This window comes from Telmatherina bonti (genome assembly GCF_933228915.1).
Source record: "Telmatherina bonti genome assembly, chromosome: 2".
Classification (NCBI taxonomy): domain Eukaryota; kingdom Metazoa; phylum Chordata; class Actinopteri; order Atheriniformes; family Telmatherinidae; genus Telmatherina; species Telmatherina bonti.
In genome coordinates, this window is record NC_136620.1 from 4,995,021 (window position 1) to 5,009,294 (window position 14,274).

Consider the following 14,274-nt stretch of genomic DNA (forward strand, 5'->3'; position numbering starts at 1 on the left):
TCTTTTCTGTCAGGAACGCAATGAATTCTGGGATAGGAGAGGGTGCTTAGGATGCATCTCTTGCATCCTTTGTTTTAAGCTGATCTGGAGCCAAACAAAGTGCGGATTTGAAGGGTGGACTCGAAGGAGCCTCTGAATTGAGACAGCTCTTGGCGATGTCGCATGCAGCTGACGAATCTGCACTTGGAAGTGTGCAGACCCTGAATTAAGAAACACCCGATCTGAGCATGCTCAGAGCTTGAAGAGGAGATCTGGGCTTTTCTTCCAGCGTTTAATCAAGATTCTGTAAAAATTTAATCATGTTTTTTTGTTTTTAAAAAGTTATTTTTATACAGATTTTTATTTATGCTGCAGGAAGCTGTTAAATATGTTTTTATAAATGTGAATACATATGATCAGTGACAGAAGTTTCAGTTGATCAGAACTGGATTTAGTTCTTCCTCTGGACCCAAAGTCTTTACCTGCAGAGAGATGTCTTCTGAGTGGAGGTGTCCACCGAACTGTCGCTGGAAATCCTCTTCCTAAAAGACAGACGGATTCTTCTTTAGCAGCGTGACACGTCCTTGTCCTCTGATCAATTGATCACTGATCAGAGGACCAATGGTCATTCAACAAGTGTCTCACTGACAGAAAATAGACTGTCAGAGATGCAGACATCAATGTTGCCATGGAAACAGCACTTCAAACAGCAGCAGAAGCTCACTGCCATTTCTGATTGCAACAAGTCAACTCAACTTGTCAACTCATCCTGCCTCTGAGACAGTTGTCATGACAACCCCTGGCACTCAGGTCTGAGGCACCACCTTCATCTCCACCCACAACTTTACATCGACTTTGGAAAGTTGTTCTCCTCAGGGCTGGTTTTGCAGAAACGACCTAATGAAGCTCTGTCTGCTCCAGTTTAGGTTTAATGAGATCAATAGAAACGAAGGATTATACACAACTTCCTGGGATTGTTTTACCGCGGCAAAGTCGGATTGCGTCAGTAAGTATCAGCAGGACAAACAGAACGTGGCTTTGGCGGTCGCTGAAGCAAGAACCCAAGCATGGGAGGAGTTTGGAGAAACTGTGGAGGACTTCCGGAAGGCTTCAAGGAGATTCTGGTCCAGCATCCTGCAGCTCAGTGCTCCGTCTGTGTATGGTGAGGATGGGGGCCGCTGACTACCAACTTTTCTCAGGGCTTTAATGGACAGTCTCTAGGATCAGGCAAGGTGTTGAGAGGATCTGGTCTGACAGACTCTTACAACAGAGACCCAATCCTGAGTACTTCAGAAAAAAAAGAAAAAAGGATTGGGTCTCTGCTCTTTGCATTAAGATGATGTGGTTCTGTTGGTTTTATCGGGTCATAATTTCCATCCTGTAGCAATTCACAGTTGCTAGGATGATAACCAGCACCTTCAAAGCTGAGAACATGGTTCTGAGCTGAAAAAGGGTGGAGACCTTTCCAGGTCGGAAATGAGGTCATGCTCCAATTGTAGAGTTCCGGTATGTCAGGGTCTTGTTCAACAGTGAGGGAAGGATGGAGCAGGAGATCTGTCTCCTCGACTCGACACAGATAAACCAGAAAAACGACTGGATGGAAGCTGGGTTGACTTCCAGTTTATTTTTCTCTGAAAATCCCCGATTACTAAAAGATCTGAGTTATGGATCAAGATCAACTGATGACCAAGACAAAGCCGAGATCAGCATCTCTCTGGGCTGTCACCATGGCAACAGATGCTGGAGCCCAAGATAACAGAAAGTTTAAAAAACAAACTTCACCAGACTGACTCACCTGGGTCCAGTGGACGAGCTGGGGGAAGACGAGGAGCTGGGAAAGGCAAACTGTCTCTGCTCTTCAGAGTCCACCAGGTCAGGCATGCTTGGGGAGGTGCCCACCGTCTCCTTGACGACCAGCTCTGGGTCCAGGATGTAGAGCTCCTCTTGAGAGATCTCGGTTGCGTAGTTCAGGTGTTCCTAAAAGAACATCCATCACAAGTCAGATGAAAAGGTTCCATCCGGAAGGAGAACAGAAGTTTGTCTTGTTCAGAAAGCAAGAAAAGGGTTTTAAAATTAGCCTCTTGTGGAGTGAAAAACCATCGGATTCAGACCTCCATCAAGAATTAAACCTGTCCTATAAAAAACTTGTCAGATCAGATGAAAAACATAATCCTGTTTGGATTTCTGTTCTGGACCACGTACCTGAGCACGGTCGATCCTGTACAAACGATCTGCTGTCGTGCCTGGAAACAGAAACCAGATGAGGGTTTTGAGGAGATCTAGACTCTGGTGAAGTGCAGTCTGTCGGTTCAGACTTACAGTCGAGGAAACACCACCTCATGGAGAGTTTCTGTGATGAAAGGTTGTCTTCCTTTTTGTCCTCACTTTCCTGCAGGAACACAGAAAGAAGCCTGAGAACTGGTTCTGATGGACCTCATTCCTGTTACAGCTTTCAAGAAGGCAGGAAAGTGGTGGACTAAAAGAAACAATAAACAGCCGAGAACAGAGCTCTGATGAACACTGTTACAGGAAGTCTGACACCAACGCCCAATGTTCCTGCGACAGAACCAAAACCCCTGTACCAACATGATGTAATAACCTCCATTTGGGTGCGTCCATTTCATGCAGGTAAAAACCTTTGAACTCTCATAAAATCCTGTAACCATGAAAACGAGTTTCGGTAAAATATTTTTGGAACATTTTTGTAATTTTATATTTATAACTTATTGTTTTCTCTGTCCTAGTTATGCTAATTACATGCTGACATAATGCTAATATAATGCTAACGTAATGCTAATTACATACTGACATAATGCTAATATGCTGACATCATGCTAATATCATGCTGACATAATGCTAATATCATACTGACATATTGCTAATTACATACTGATATAATGCTAATATCATGCTGATGTAATGCTAATATCATACTGACATAATGCTAACATCATGCTGACGTAATGCTAATATCATGCTGACATAATGCTAATTACATACTGACATAATGCTAATATCAAACTGACATAATGCTAATATCATACTGATATAATGCTAATTACATACTGACATAATGCTAATATGCTGACATCATGCTAATATCATGCTGACATAATGCTAATATCATACTGACATATTGCTAATTACATACTGATATAATGCTAATATCATGCTGATGTAATGCTAATATCATACTGACACAATGCTAATATCCTGCTGACATAATGCTAATATCATGCTGACGTAATGCTAATTACATACTGACATAATGCTAATATTATCCTGACGTAATGCTAATATCATGCTGACATAATGCTAATATCAAACATGTCAAACATGTCAAACTTTGGACGAGCTGGCTTGAACCTTAAAGCTTTGAGCTACAGATTAAAATGTTTTTTGGGTGGATGGATGACAAATGGAAAGGAATACAAAAAGATGCTCCTGCTTCACCTGGTCCAGGTTGTCCTGGAGGCGCTCGATATGTAGGCGGCATGTCTCCAGGTCGCTATCTCCAGGAACAGTGATGACTCCTAGCAGCGTTGCTGCAGAACCAGGAAGAGATGTAGTCAGAGGCAGACTGAGTCCAACACAGAACTGCACCTTTCCAGGGATGTTCCAGTTTAAGGACAATGGAAACATTAACAGGACTTTAGCAACCAGAACCAGGTCAACTTAAACTGGGGCTTCATAAATTCGGCCCATGGCGCAAAACACAATCTGGAAGCTGGTTTTAACATTGCAGGATGGTGAAGAACACTCCAATCTGGTTTTCTGATCCACTACACAGAGGGTCTACCTGATCTGGATCTAAAACTTACAAGCCTCTTTCAGCTGGTCCTTGTCATAATGCAGAGCTTCGTAGGCCGCCATGCTTATCCGGTTTACCCGGATCTGCAGCTTCTCTGGAACAGGCTGCTGGCTGAACACAAACACACACACACTTGCATTTACACACTAACCTAAAGAGGAACACACACACACACATCTGAAGTTATGCCCAGAACCAGCGGACTCACAACTGAGCCCACATTGTCGTCATGGCAACTCTTACTCGTTGAGGTGGGGCATGGAGATCCTCCTCTTGGCCTTCTGGATCATGTTGGCCTGGTTCCTCAGGTTGATCCGTATGATGGACGGGGCCAGCTTGCAGGGTTCCCCATCCACCTGCATGGGGATGGGCTTATAGGTAGTCAGGGTCACCTCCTTACACTGGTGGAGACGCTCGCCATGGCCCCCCACCTGCAGCGTGGCCTGCACACCACAGGACACATCAGCTGGGGGCGGAGCCTATAACTACGATCTGAGGTTGTCTAATGTGGTCTGAGCTGATGTACCCTGGTCTGATGTGGTCTGACCTATTTTGGTCTGGTTTTGTCTGATGTGGTCTGACCTGGTTTGATGTGGTCCATATGAATCGAGAGGAGCTCACCAGAGAAGTCATGGTGAATCCGATGACCTCAATGCAGCCGTCATCATGTCGCTGAGGCTCAAAATCTTGATGCTCACTGGGGTGACCCCATGGCGTGGTCCCGGCACAGTACCTAGACCAGAACACATAGTGGTCTGACTGAACACAGAAACCAAACCAGGTTTGGTCCCTTCACGTGGACCATCATACAGAACGTTTCAGACACAGAAGTTATACTTTTTTTTCTTCAAGAACTTTCAAACATCTACAAGTAATGTATTACTCCGGATAGGTAACACATTCCTCCAGATAGGTAACACATTCCTCCAGATAGGTAACACATTCCTCCAGATAGGTAACACATTCCTCCGGATAGGTAACACATTCCTCCGGATAGGTAACACATTCCTCCAGATAGGTAACACATTCCTCCAGATAGGTAACACATTCCTCCAGATAGGTAACACATTCCTCCAGATAGGTAACACATTCCTCCAGATAGGTAACACATTCCTCCGGATAGGTAACACATTCCTCCGGATAGGTAACACATTCCTCCGGATAGGTAACACATTCCTCCGGATAGGTAACACATTCCTCCGGATAGGTAACACATTCCTCCAGATAGGTAACACATTCCTCCAGATAGGTAACACATTCCTCCGGATAGGTAACACATTCCTCCGGATAGGTAACACATTACTCCAGATAGGTAACACATTCCTCCAGATAGGTAACACATTCCTCCAGATAGGTAACACATTCCTCCAGATAGGTAACACATTCCTCCAGATAGGTAACACATTCCTCCAGATAGGTAACACATTCCTCCGGATAGGTAACACATTCCTCCAGATAGGTAACACATTCCTCCAGATAGGTAACACATTTCTCCAGATAGGTAACACATTTCTCCGGATAGGTAACACATTCCTCCGGATAGGTAACACATTCCTCCGGATAGGTAACACATTCCTCCGGATAGGTAACACATTCCTCCGGATAGGTAACACATTCCTCCAGATAGGTAACACATTCCTCCGGATAGGTAACACATTCCTCCGGATAGGTAACACATTCCTCCGGATAGGTAACACATTACTCCAGATAGGTAACACATTACTCCAGATAGGTAACACATTACTCCAGATAGGTAACACATTACTCCAGATAGGTAACACATTACTCCAGATAGGTAACACATTACTCCAGATAGGTAACACATTACTCCAGATAGACAATACATTACTCCGGATAGGTAATACATTCCTCCTGATAGGTAACACATTCCTCCAGATAGGTAACACATTCCTCCGGATAGGTAACACATTCCTCCGGATAGGTAATACATTAGTCCAGATAGACAATACATTACTCCGGATAGGTAATACATTCCTCCTGATAGGTAACACATTCCTCCGGATAGGTAACACATTCCTCCAGATAGGTAACACATTCCTCCAGATAGGTAACACATTCCTCCAGATAGGTAACACATTCCTCCAGATAGGTAACACATTCCTCCAGATAGGTAACACATTCCTCCAGATAGGTAACACATTCCTCCAGATAGGTAACACATTCCTCCAGATAGGTAACACATTCCTCCAGATAGGTAACACATTCCTCCAGATAGGTAACACATTCCTCCAGATAGGTAACACATTCCTCCGGATAGGTAACACATTCCTCCGGATAGGTAACACATTCCTCCAGACAGGTAACACATTCCTCCGGACAGGTAACACATTACTCCGGACAGGTAACACATTACTCCGGACAGGTAACACATTACTCCAGATAGGTAACACATTACTCCGGATAGGTAACACATTACTCCGGATAGGTAACACATTCCTCCGGATAGGTAACACATTCCTCCGGATAGGTAACACATTCCTCCAGATAGGTAACACATTCCTCCAGATAGGTAACACATTCCTCCAGATAGGTAACACATTCCTCCAGATAGGTAACACATTCCTCCAGATAGGTAACACATTACTCCGGATAGGTAACACATTCCTCCGGATAGGTAACACATTCCTCCAGATAGGTAACACATTCCTCCGGATAGGTAACACATTCCTCCAGATAGGTAACACATTACTCCGGATAGGTAACACATTACTCCGGATAGGTAACACATTACTCCGGACAGGTAACACATTACTCCGGACAGGTAACACATTACTCACTCCGGATAGGTAACACATTACTCACTCCGGATAGGTAACACATTACTCCGGACAGGTAACACATTACTCCGGACAGGTAACACATTACTCCAGATAGGTAACACATTACTCCAGATAGGTAACACATTACTCCGGACAGGTAACACATTACTAAGGATAGGTAATATATTACTTCGGATTACTTCAGAATACTCAAAGAAGTAAAATATTACTTCAGATAAGTAATAGATTACTTCAGACAAATAATGGATTACTTATTTAGCAGCATACCTGGGGATGTTGAGGAAGAGGAGACACTGTAGCTTCATCTCCTGGACTTTGGCTGTCAGGTCTGTGCCGTCACACTGAGGAGCGAGAGAAGGAGGATGAAGAAGAGACAGTCAGGTTTGATCATGTAACTGATTTTTTTGTGGTTGATGAGGATACTGGTGTGGACACTGGTGCACTGGTTGGATGTGGATGTAGGGGTGGGTGTGTCTCTGGGCTTCTAGCCAGAAAGAGTTTTCCTTACCACCACTTTGATGTGCTTGGCAAGGTCTTTGGAGCTCCCACTCAGGAAGTCAGAGAACGCCGTCTGAAAGACATATATGTGGATGGACGTGAGAGACATGTCCAGAGCTTCATCGGCAGAGTGAGGAAGACACCTACCCCTGCATAGAACATCTTATTCCTGAAACGACTGTTGAACTTCTCTGGATTTGCTTCTGGAAAACAAAACAAGAGCGATCAGCAGAACGGTGGCGGAGTGGTTAGCACTGTGGCCTCACAGCAAGAAGGTTGCTGGTCTGAGTCTCGCCTGGGGGGGGGGGGGGGGGGGGGGTTTGAACAGTGGCCTTTCTCTGTGGAGTTTTCCTTCCACACACAACCTTAGGTTAGGCAAATTATGATTGGCTGATCATATAAGTCGCTTTGAATAAAAGCATCTGCCAAAAGATTGTAGAATGAAAAAACTGCAGTTTGCAGGTCTGGAAAAATGCAAAGTGTCCTGTAACAACTGGACCGGAGGACGTGGACTGTTAACCAGACGTCTTCATTCATTTCCTCTGATCCTGAAGCCACTGACCTCTGGATTCATGGAAGCCCAGAGTGACGTGAGCATCAAAGCCCAGACTGAAGTAGTTGTTGAAGACATCAATGGGAAGCTAAGAAGGAGAAGCAGAAAAACCCTCAGAAACGTGGAAACAGAGAGTTCTGTAATGTGGGTTAGGACAACGTCACCTTATCGGTCTGGTGTTCGTCCCGCTCCTCCTGCCGGGCCTCAGGGTTCGCCTCTACAGTCAGGTTCCACCGGTCCAGCTGGACAATGTTTCCGTCTTCCACGTGGGACAGGATCTTTGTTATGGGTTCGTCTGTGTAGCCCTGAAACGGAGGGAGCACCGGGAGTCCACAGATCAGCCAGGAATCAAACTGCTCTGTTTTAAGTTATTTATGGTTTTATACAAACAGGAAACAGAAACACAGCAGACATTTAAAAGATGGAGATTTAAAGAGCTCCCAGAGTAGCTGGTTTCCCCACCTGTTAAAACCAGTTTAACCTCTACTAAACATGTACAAATTAGGTTTAAACCAGTTTAATTTGGTTCGAGATAATTTAAATCAGATTAAGCCAGAGTAATCTGGTTTAATCTGGTTTAAACCGGCATCATTTGTTTAAACCTTAACAGGTTTAAACAGTATTCAAAAGTGAAATAGGAAATAAATGAATGAGTAAATAGTAGTGAGACGAGGCGTCAGTGGAGCAGCGTTGGACGGCTGGCATTTCCTTCTCTCGTATTAAACCAGAGATAATCAAAACTGATCACGGTAAAATCATGGTGGAAGATGAACTGTTGAACTTTATTGCTGTTTGAATGAGGACAGTGAGTCACGATGAAATTGTTCTGCTTCTAATAACAGATTTTGCTCTTTGAAGCCTCAAAGTTCTGTTTGAGGTTTGCCCAAATAGACCCGGCACAATGTTGCTCACAGAAGCGCACAACAGGACATCAATCATGTGAAGGAGTGCTTGAATATGAATTTGAAATTGAATTGAATTTCCCTTTGGGGATTAATAACGTATTTTTAAATTCTGTTATAGCTATAGCTATTGCAGAGCGGTGATGCAAGCTTTACAGTGCCATATTTAACTGTGTGAAAAGGGAGAATGTTGTCGTTGAGGATGTTGACAGGGATGAAGGCTTGGTAGTCCGTACCAGTGAAGCCTGTGGACTGGACAGTATAACAGCAGAGCATCTGAAGTATTCAAGTTATATATTATGTCCTCTGCCGTCTGTGTGTTTTACAGGGTTTATAATTCATGGACTCTTGCCTGACTCCATCACCTCTGTTGTTTTAGTTCCCGTCATTTAAGACAAGGTTGCTAAATTAAATAGCTTGCAAAATTACAGGCCGAATGGCTCACCAGCACTCTGTCAGAAGTCTTAGAGAACATATTGTATACACAACTAGGAATAAACATGCTAACAAGTGATCAGTTTGGATTTAAAAAGAGGCACGGCACAGATGTGTGCAAATAATCACTTAGAGAAATAGTTGGAAAATATCTTAGTCTGAATTCTTCAGTTTTTCTGTGCTTTCTTGATGCAACAAAAGCATGTGATAGAGTAAATCATTATAAGATATTTATGAAATTTATCAATAGAGGTGTACCTTAATATCTGGTTTCGGGTTCCAGTATTTTGGAACGCAAATCAAAGTGGGACGGTACTTTGTCTGAGCCCTTTTATGTTAGCAATGCTGTCAGACAATCTCCAGTCTTATTTAATGTTTACATTGATGACTTATCCTCACAATGAAACAGGTGTAAAGCGGGCGGTGTCGTTGGAACAACAGTTGAGAATCATCTCATGTATGCAGATAATCTGGTGATAAGCAGCCCATACAGTGCAGGGATGCAACAATTGGTAAAAATTTGTTCGGACTTTGGTATGAATCATAATGTAACGTATAAACCCACAAAGAGCAACATGATGATTGTAAGAAGCAAAGAAGACAAAAATGTGCCATTTGCCACCTTTTACTTGTGGGACAAGCCTCTTATGTGCTCTAATGAGGTTAAATATCTTGGACAGAAGGGTGGAGTTCCGGATCCGGGTCGAACATGGCAACACGGGACTGTTCCCCTTAAAACGTTAAATAAAAGCCCAAAGCCTGACGTAGTTGCCAATGAAAGCGAGACAATACCTCGGGGTCAGATTATGTCCAGAAGGAAAAACAAAAACAAGACTGGAAACGGACATTTACACCCTGAAAACGTCGACGAGCAGCCAGGAGCAGAAGGAGCTACCTACTGAAACAACGCCAGTACACGACAAAATGTCGGAGTTGGATGCTGTTCTGCGGGAGATGAGGGAGTTCAGACGTGAGACGGCGGACAGTTTATGCGCCATTAGGGAAGACCCCAAAGTTGTGAATGGTAGAATTGACAAGGCGGAGAGACAAGTGGCGGAGGACCGGGTTCAAAGCGTGGAGGAAGTCGTGCGAACTTGGTAACCTTCAGATACTGCTCCAGAAAAACAGGCTGACCAAGAAGGAAAACCAGTCGCCTGCACGGGATCAGGCAGGGCCCGAAGAAGGGCACATTCTCTAAGTGGCTACATGGAAGGAATGCTTTGGAAGAAACTTCGTACCAACGTCATACCAATATGAAGTGGAGAGAGTCCACCGGGCGCTGGGCCCCACACACCCAGGATGCGCCGCTGAGGTCAAGAATAGTAAGATTTCTAAGCTACAAATGTAAAGAGGACATAATCAAAAGATCCTTGATGGTCAGAAATTATATGTTGATCACAATTACGCTCCTGAAGAGATGAAGAGGAGAAAGGAGTACGCAGAAGCAAAGAAAGTGATGAGAGAAAACAAAATCCGATTCCAGCTTAAGTCAGAGTATTCCATGTGGAAGAAACACGCCTCCATGATTCACCTGTAGAGGCGACAACGACATGGTCAGCAGAGAATTTCATGTTTCTATAAACAAGCCGAAGACCCGCAGGAGAAGATCCAACGTCGGATGTAGCGAACCATCAGAGGGGGGACTGGTCAAGAACCGGCTCAGCCCTCGGCACGGGGATTCAAGGAGAAGCTGCAGGTCTTCAGGAGACCCCCAGAGACTTCTAGGAGGAAACTATTTAATGTATCCAATAGGGCTGCAACGATTACTACGATTATTAACTGATCAAGGCAAATTATTTACCTCGAAGCGTCGTTTAATTAACATCAGGTAGTGATATATGTTAATTTCTGCATCATGGCGGCATTCTCAGACTACTGCGCTGTTCGGAGGGACGACATCACTGTTTCAGTAAACATATAAAACATCTAAACATGTATAAAATGTATAAAAGCAGAGCCTGTGGCCTACGGTGTGTCTGTACAGTCTGACTGTTTCAGCCGGACTGATGACGGACATTTCCACCAGCAGCGGCGAGCGCTTTGCTTTCTGTCTGAAGATCCTCCTTGCTTTGGTCTCTAATGGCAGAGAATGAAGAAGAGGGGAGGAAAAGACCAAAAAGTGGCAGTGTGGGACCATTTCACACTGAAAAGGACAGAAAACGTAGTGCAGTGTGTGTGCTGTAAAGCAGGTCTTAATGCTGCAGCAGCTGGAAGGAAAACCCCCCCACTTCACCGCTCCAGGAGGAGATCCAGCTTCATGATTTATACCAGCAGCAGCAGCGGCTGGTAAAATGTTCAGAGTTCTAACCTGTGATATCAGTCAGCAGTGACGAGGCATGGCGAGGTGTCGGCTGCTAACGCACGCTAACCGTCTGGTAATCCGTCCCTCATCTGTCTCTCCTGCACACACGCAGAGTCAAAGCGCATGTTTTAGGCAGCGTGTGGCGGAGCCTCTGTTCCTGCAGCAAACTTTTATTCCGGATTAAACAGACACACTTTTAACAGGCGTGTCGTCCACCAAGACATCGGCTAGTTCTTACTGTGGACATGTTTACAAGTCACTCCTTCTTTCTACGGGAATTCTTCTTTTTATCCTTTAAAAGGCAGGAATTCGCGATCGGTTGAGGATTGTTTCTCCACACATTGAGCACAAACACGTCGGCTGCACCAAAGTAACACATTTTAAAACATAATCATTAGAGGACTCGATTACTCGTAGAAAAACCCGATTCCAAAAGTACTCGATAGTTGTAGCTCTAGTATCCAAGTGAAAAATGGAGATAAACTTTGGATCTAGAGAAATTTTTGCGACCTGGATGTTTAAGACGGGGAGCAAGTCAATTGCCCTTTATTCCAGTCTTGGACATGACTAATTTATGAAGATCAAAAATCCATCCATCCATGCTCCGTCACTTATCCGGGGTCGGGTCGCGGGGGCAGCAGCCTAAGCAGGGAAACCCAGACTTCCCTCTCCCCAGCCACATTTGCCAACTCTGCGGGGGGGATCCCGAGGCGTTCCCAGGCCAGCCGAGAGATATAATCCCTCCAGCGTGTCCTGGGTCTTCCCCGGGGTCTCCTCCCAGAGGGACGTGCCTGGAACACCTCACCAGGGAGGTCCAGGAGGCATCCTGACCAGATGCCCGAGCCACCTCAACTGGTTCCTCTCGATGCGGAGGAGCAGCGGCTCTACTCTGATCTCCTCCCGGATGACTGAGCTCCTCACCCTATCTCTAAGGGAGAGCCCGGCCACCCTGCGGAGGAAACTCATTTCAGCCGCCTGTATACGAGATCTCCTTCTTTCGGTCACGACCCACAGCTCATGACCATAGGTGAGGGTAGGAACGTAGATCGACTGGTAAATCGAGAGCTTCGCCTTCTGGCTCAGCTCCTTCTTCACCATGACAGACCGGCGCAGAGTCCGCATTACTGCAGACGCCGCATCGATCCGTCTGTCCATCTCACGCTCCATCCTTCCCTCACTCGTGAACAAGACCCCGAGATATTTAAACTCCTCCACTTGAGGCAGGACCTGACTCCCGACCCGGAGAGGACAATCCACCCTATTCCGTCTGAGGACCATGGTCTCAGATCTGGAGGTGCTGATTCTCATCCCAGCCGCTTCACACTCGGCTGCGAATCGCTCAAGCGAGAGCTGGAGATCATGACCAGATGAAGCCAACAGGACCACGTCATCCGCAAAAAGCAGGGACCCAATCCTGAGGCCACCAAGCCGGATCCCCTCAACACCTCGGCTGCACCTAGAAATTCTGTCCATATAAGTTATGAACAGAATCGGTGATAAAGGGCAGCCTTGGCGGAGTCCAACCCTCACCGGAAACGAATCCGACTTACTACCGGCAATGCGGACCAAGCTCTGACACCTGTCGTACAGGGACCGGACAGCTCGTACAAGGGGGTCCGGTACCCCACACTCCCGGAGTACCCCCCACACAAGCCCCCGGGGGACATAGTCGAACACCTTCTCCAGGTCCACAAAGCACATGTAGACTGGTTGGGCAAACTCCCATGCCCCCTCCAGGACCCCAAAGAGGGTATAGAGCTGGTCCACTGTTCCGCGACCAGGACGAAAACCACACTGCTCCTCCTCAATCCGGGATTCGACTATCCGGCGGACCCTCCTCTCCAGGACCCCTGAATAGACCTTACCAGGGAGGCTGAGGAGTGTGATTCCCCTGTAACTGGAACACACCCTCCGGTCCCCCTTCTTAAAAAGGGGGACCACCACCCCAGTCTGCCAATCCAGCGGCACTGTCCCCAATGTCCACGCGATGCTGCAGAGGCGTGTCAGCCAGGACAGCCCCACAGCATCCAGAGCCTTAAGGAACTCCGGGCGGATCTCATCCACCCCCGGGGCCTTGCCGCCAAGGAGCTTTTTGACCACCTCAGCGACTTCAGCCCCAGAGATAGGAGAGTCCACCCCTGAGTCCACCAGCTCTGCTTCCTCGTCGGAAGACATGTTGGTAGGATTGAGGAGGTCTTTGAAGTATTCCTTCCACCGACCCACAACGTCCCGAGTTGAGGTCAGCAGCACCCCATCTCCACTGTACACAGTGTTGATGGAGCACTGCTTCCCCCTCCTGAGCCGCCGGATGGTGGACCAGAATCTCCTCGAAGCCATCTGGAAGTCTTTCTCCATGGCCTCGCCGAACTCCTCCCATGCCCGAGTTTTTGCCTCGGCAACAGCCGAAGCCGCATGCCGCTTAGCCTGTCGGTACCCATCAGCTGCCTCCAGAGTCCCACAGGCCAAGAAGGCCCGATAGGACTCCTTCTTCAGCTTGACGGCATCCCTCACTGTTGGTGTCCACCAACGAGTCCTGGGATTACCGACAGGCACCAACTACCTTACAGCCACAGCTCCGGCTGGCCGCCTCAGCAATAGAGGCACGGAACACAGCCCATTCGGACTCAATGTCCCCCGCCTCACTCGGGACATAGTTGAAGCTCTGCTGAAGGTGGGAGTTGAAGCTCGCTCTGACGGGGGACTCAGCCAGACGTTCCCAGCAGACCCTCACAACACGTTTGGGTCTGCCAGATCTGACCGGCTTCCTCCCCCACCATCTGAGACAACTCACCACCAGGTGGTGATCAGTTGAAGCTCCGCCCCCCTCTTCACCCGAGTGTCCAAGGCATGTGGCCGCAGGTCCGACGATACGACTACAAAATCGATCATCGAACTGCGGCCCAGGGAATCCTGATGCCAGGTGTACATATGGACACTCTTATGTTGGAACATGGTGTTCGTTATGGACGATCCATGACGAGCACAGAAGTCCA

General features: G+C 46.6%; 1 protein-coding gene across 1 annotated transcript in view; it reads right to left on the reverse strand.

Annotated features, from left to right (window-relative positions):
• Positions 1–14,274, reverse strand: part of LOC306766721 (diacylglycerol kinase zeta-like) — a 47,590-nt gene that overhangs the window by 16,151 nt on the left and 17,165 nt on the right. The window contains exons 14-26 of the mRNA XM_079254542.1: positions 7,807–7,947; positions 7,652–7,730; positions 7,237–7,292; positions 7,100–7,162; positions 6,859–6,932; positions 4,412–4,523; positions 4,034–4,233; positions 3,801–3,901; positions 3,433–3,524; positions 2,299–2,368; positions 2,182–2,222; positions 1,775–1,956; positions 462–542 (exon numbers count right to left, since the gene is read on the reverse strand). Of these exons, the coding sequence (XP_079110668.1) occupies positions 462–542; positions 1,775–1,956; positions 2,182–2,222; positions 2,299–2,368; positions 3,433–3,524; positions 3,801–3,901; positions 4,034–4,233; positions 4,412–4,523; positions 6,859–6,932; positions 7,100–7,162; positions 7,237–7,292; positions 7,652–7,730; positions 7,807–7,947 (1,292 nt within the window). The remainder of the gene's footprint in view (positions 1–461; positions 543–1,774; positions 1,957–2,181; positions 2,223–2,298; positions 2,369–3,432; positions 3,525–3,800; positions 3,902–4,033; positions 4,234–4,411; positions 4,524–6,858; positions 6,933–7,099; positions 7,163–7,236; positions 7,293–7,651; positions 7,731–7,806; positions 7,948–14,274) is intronic.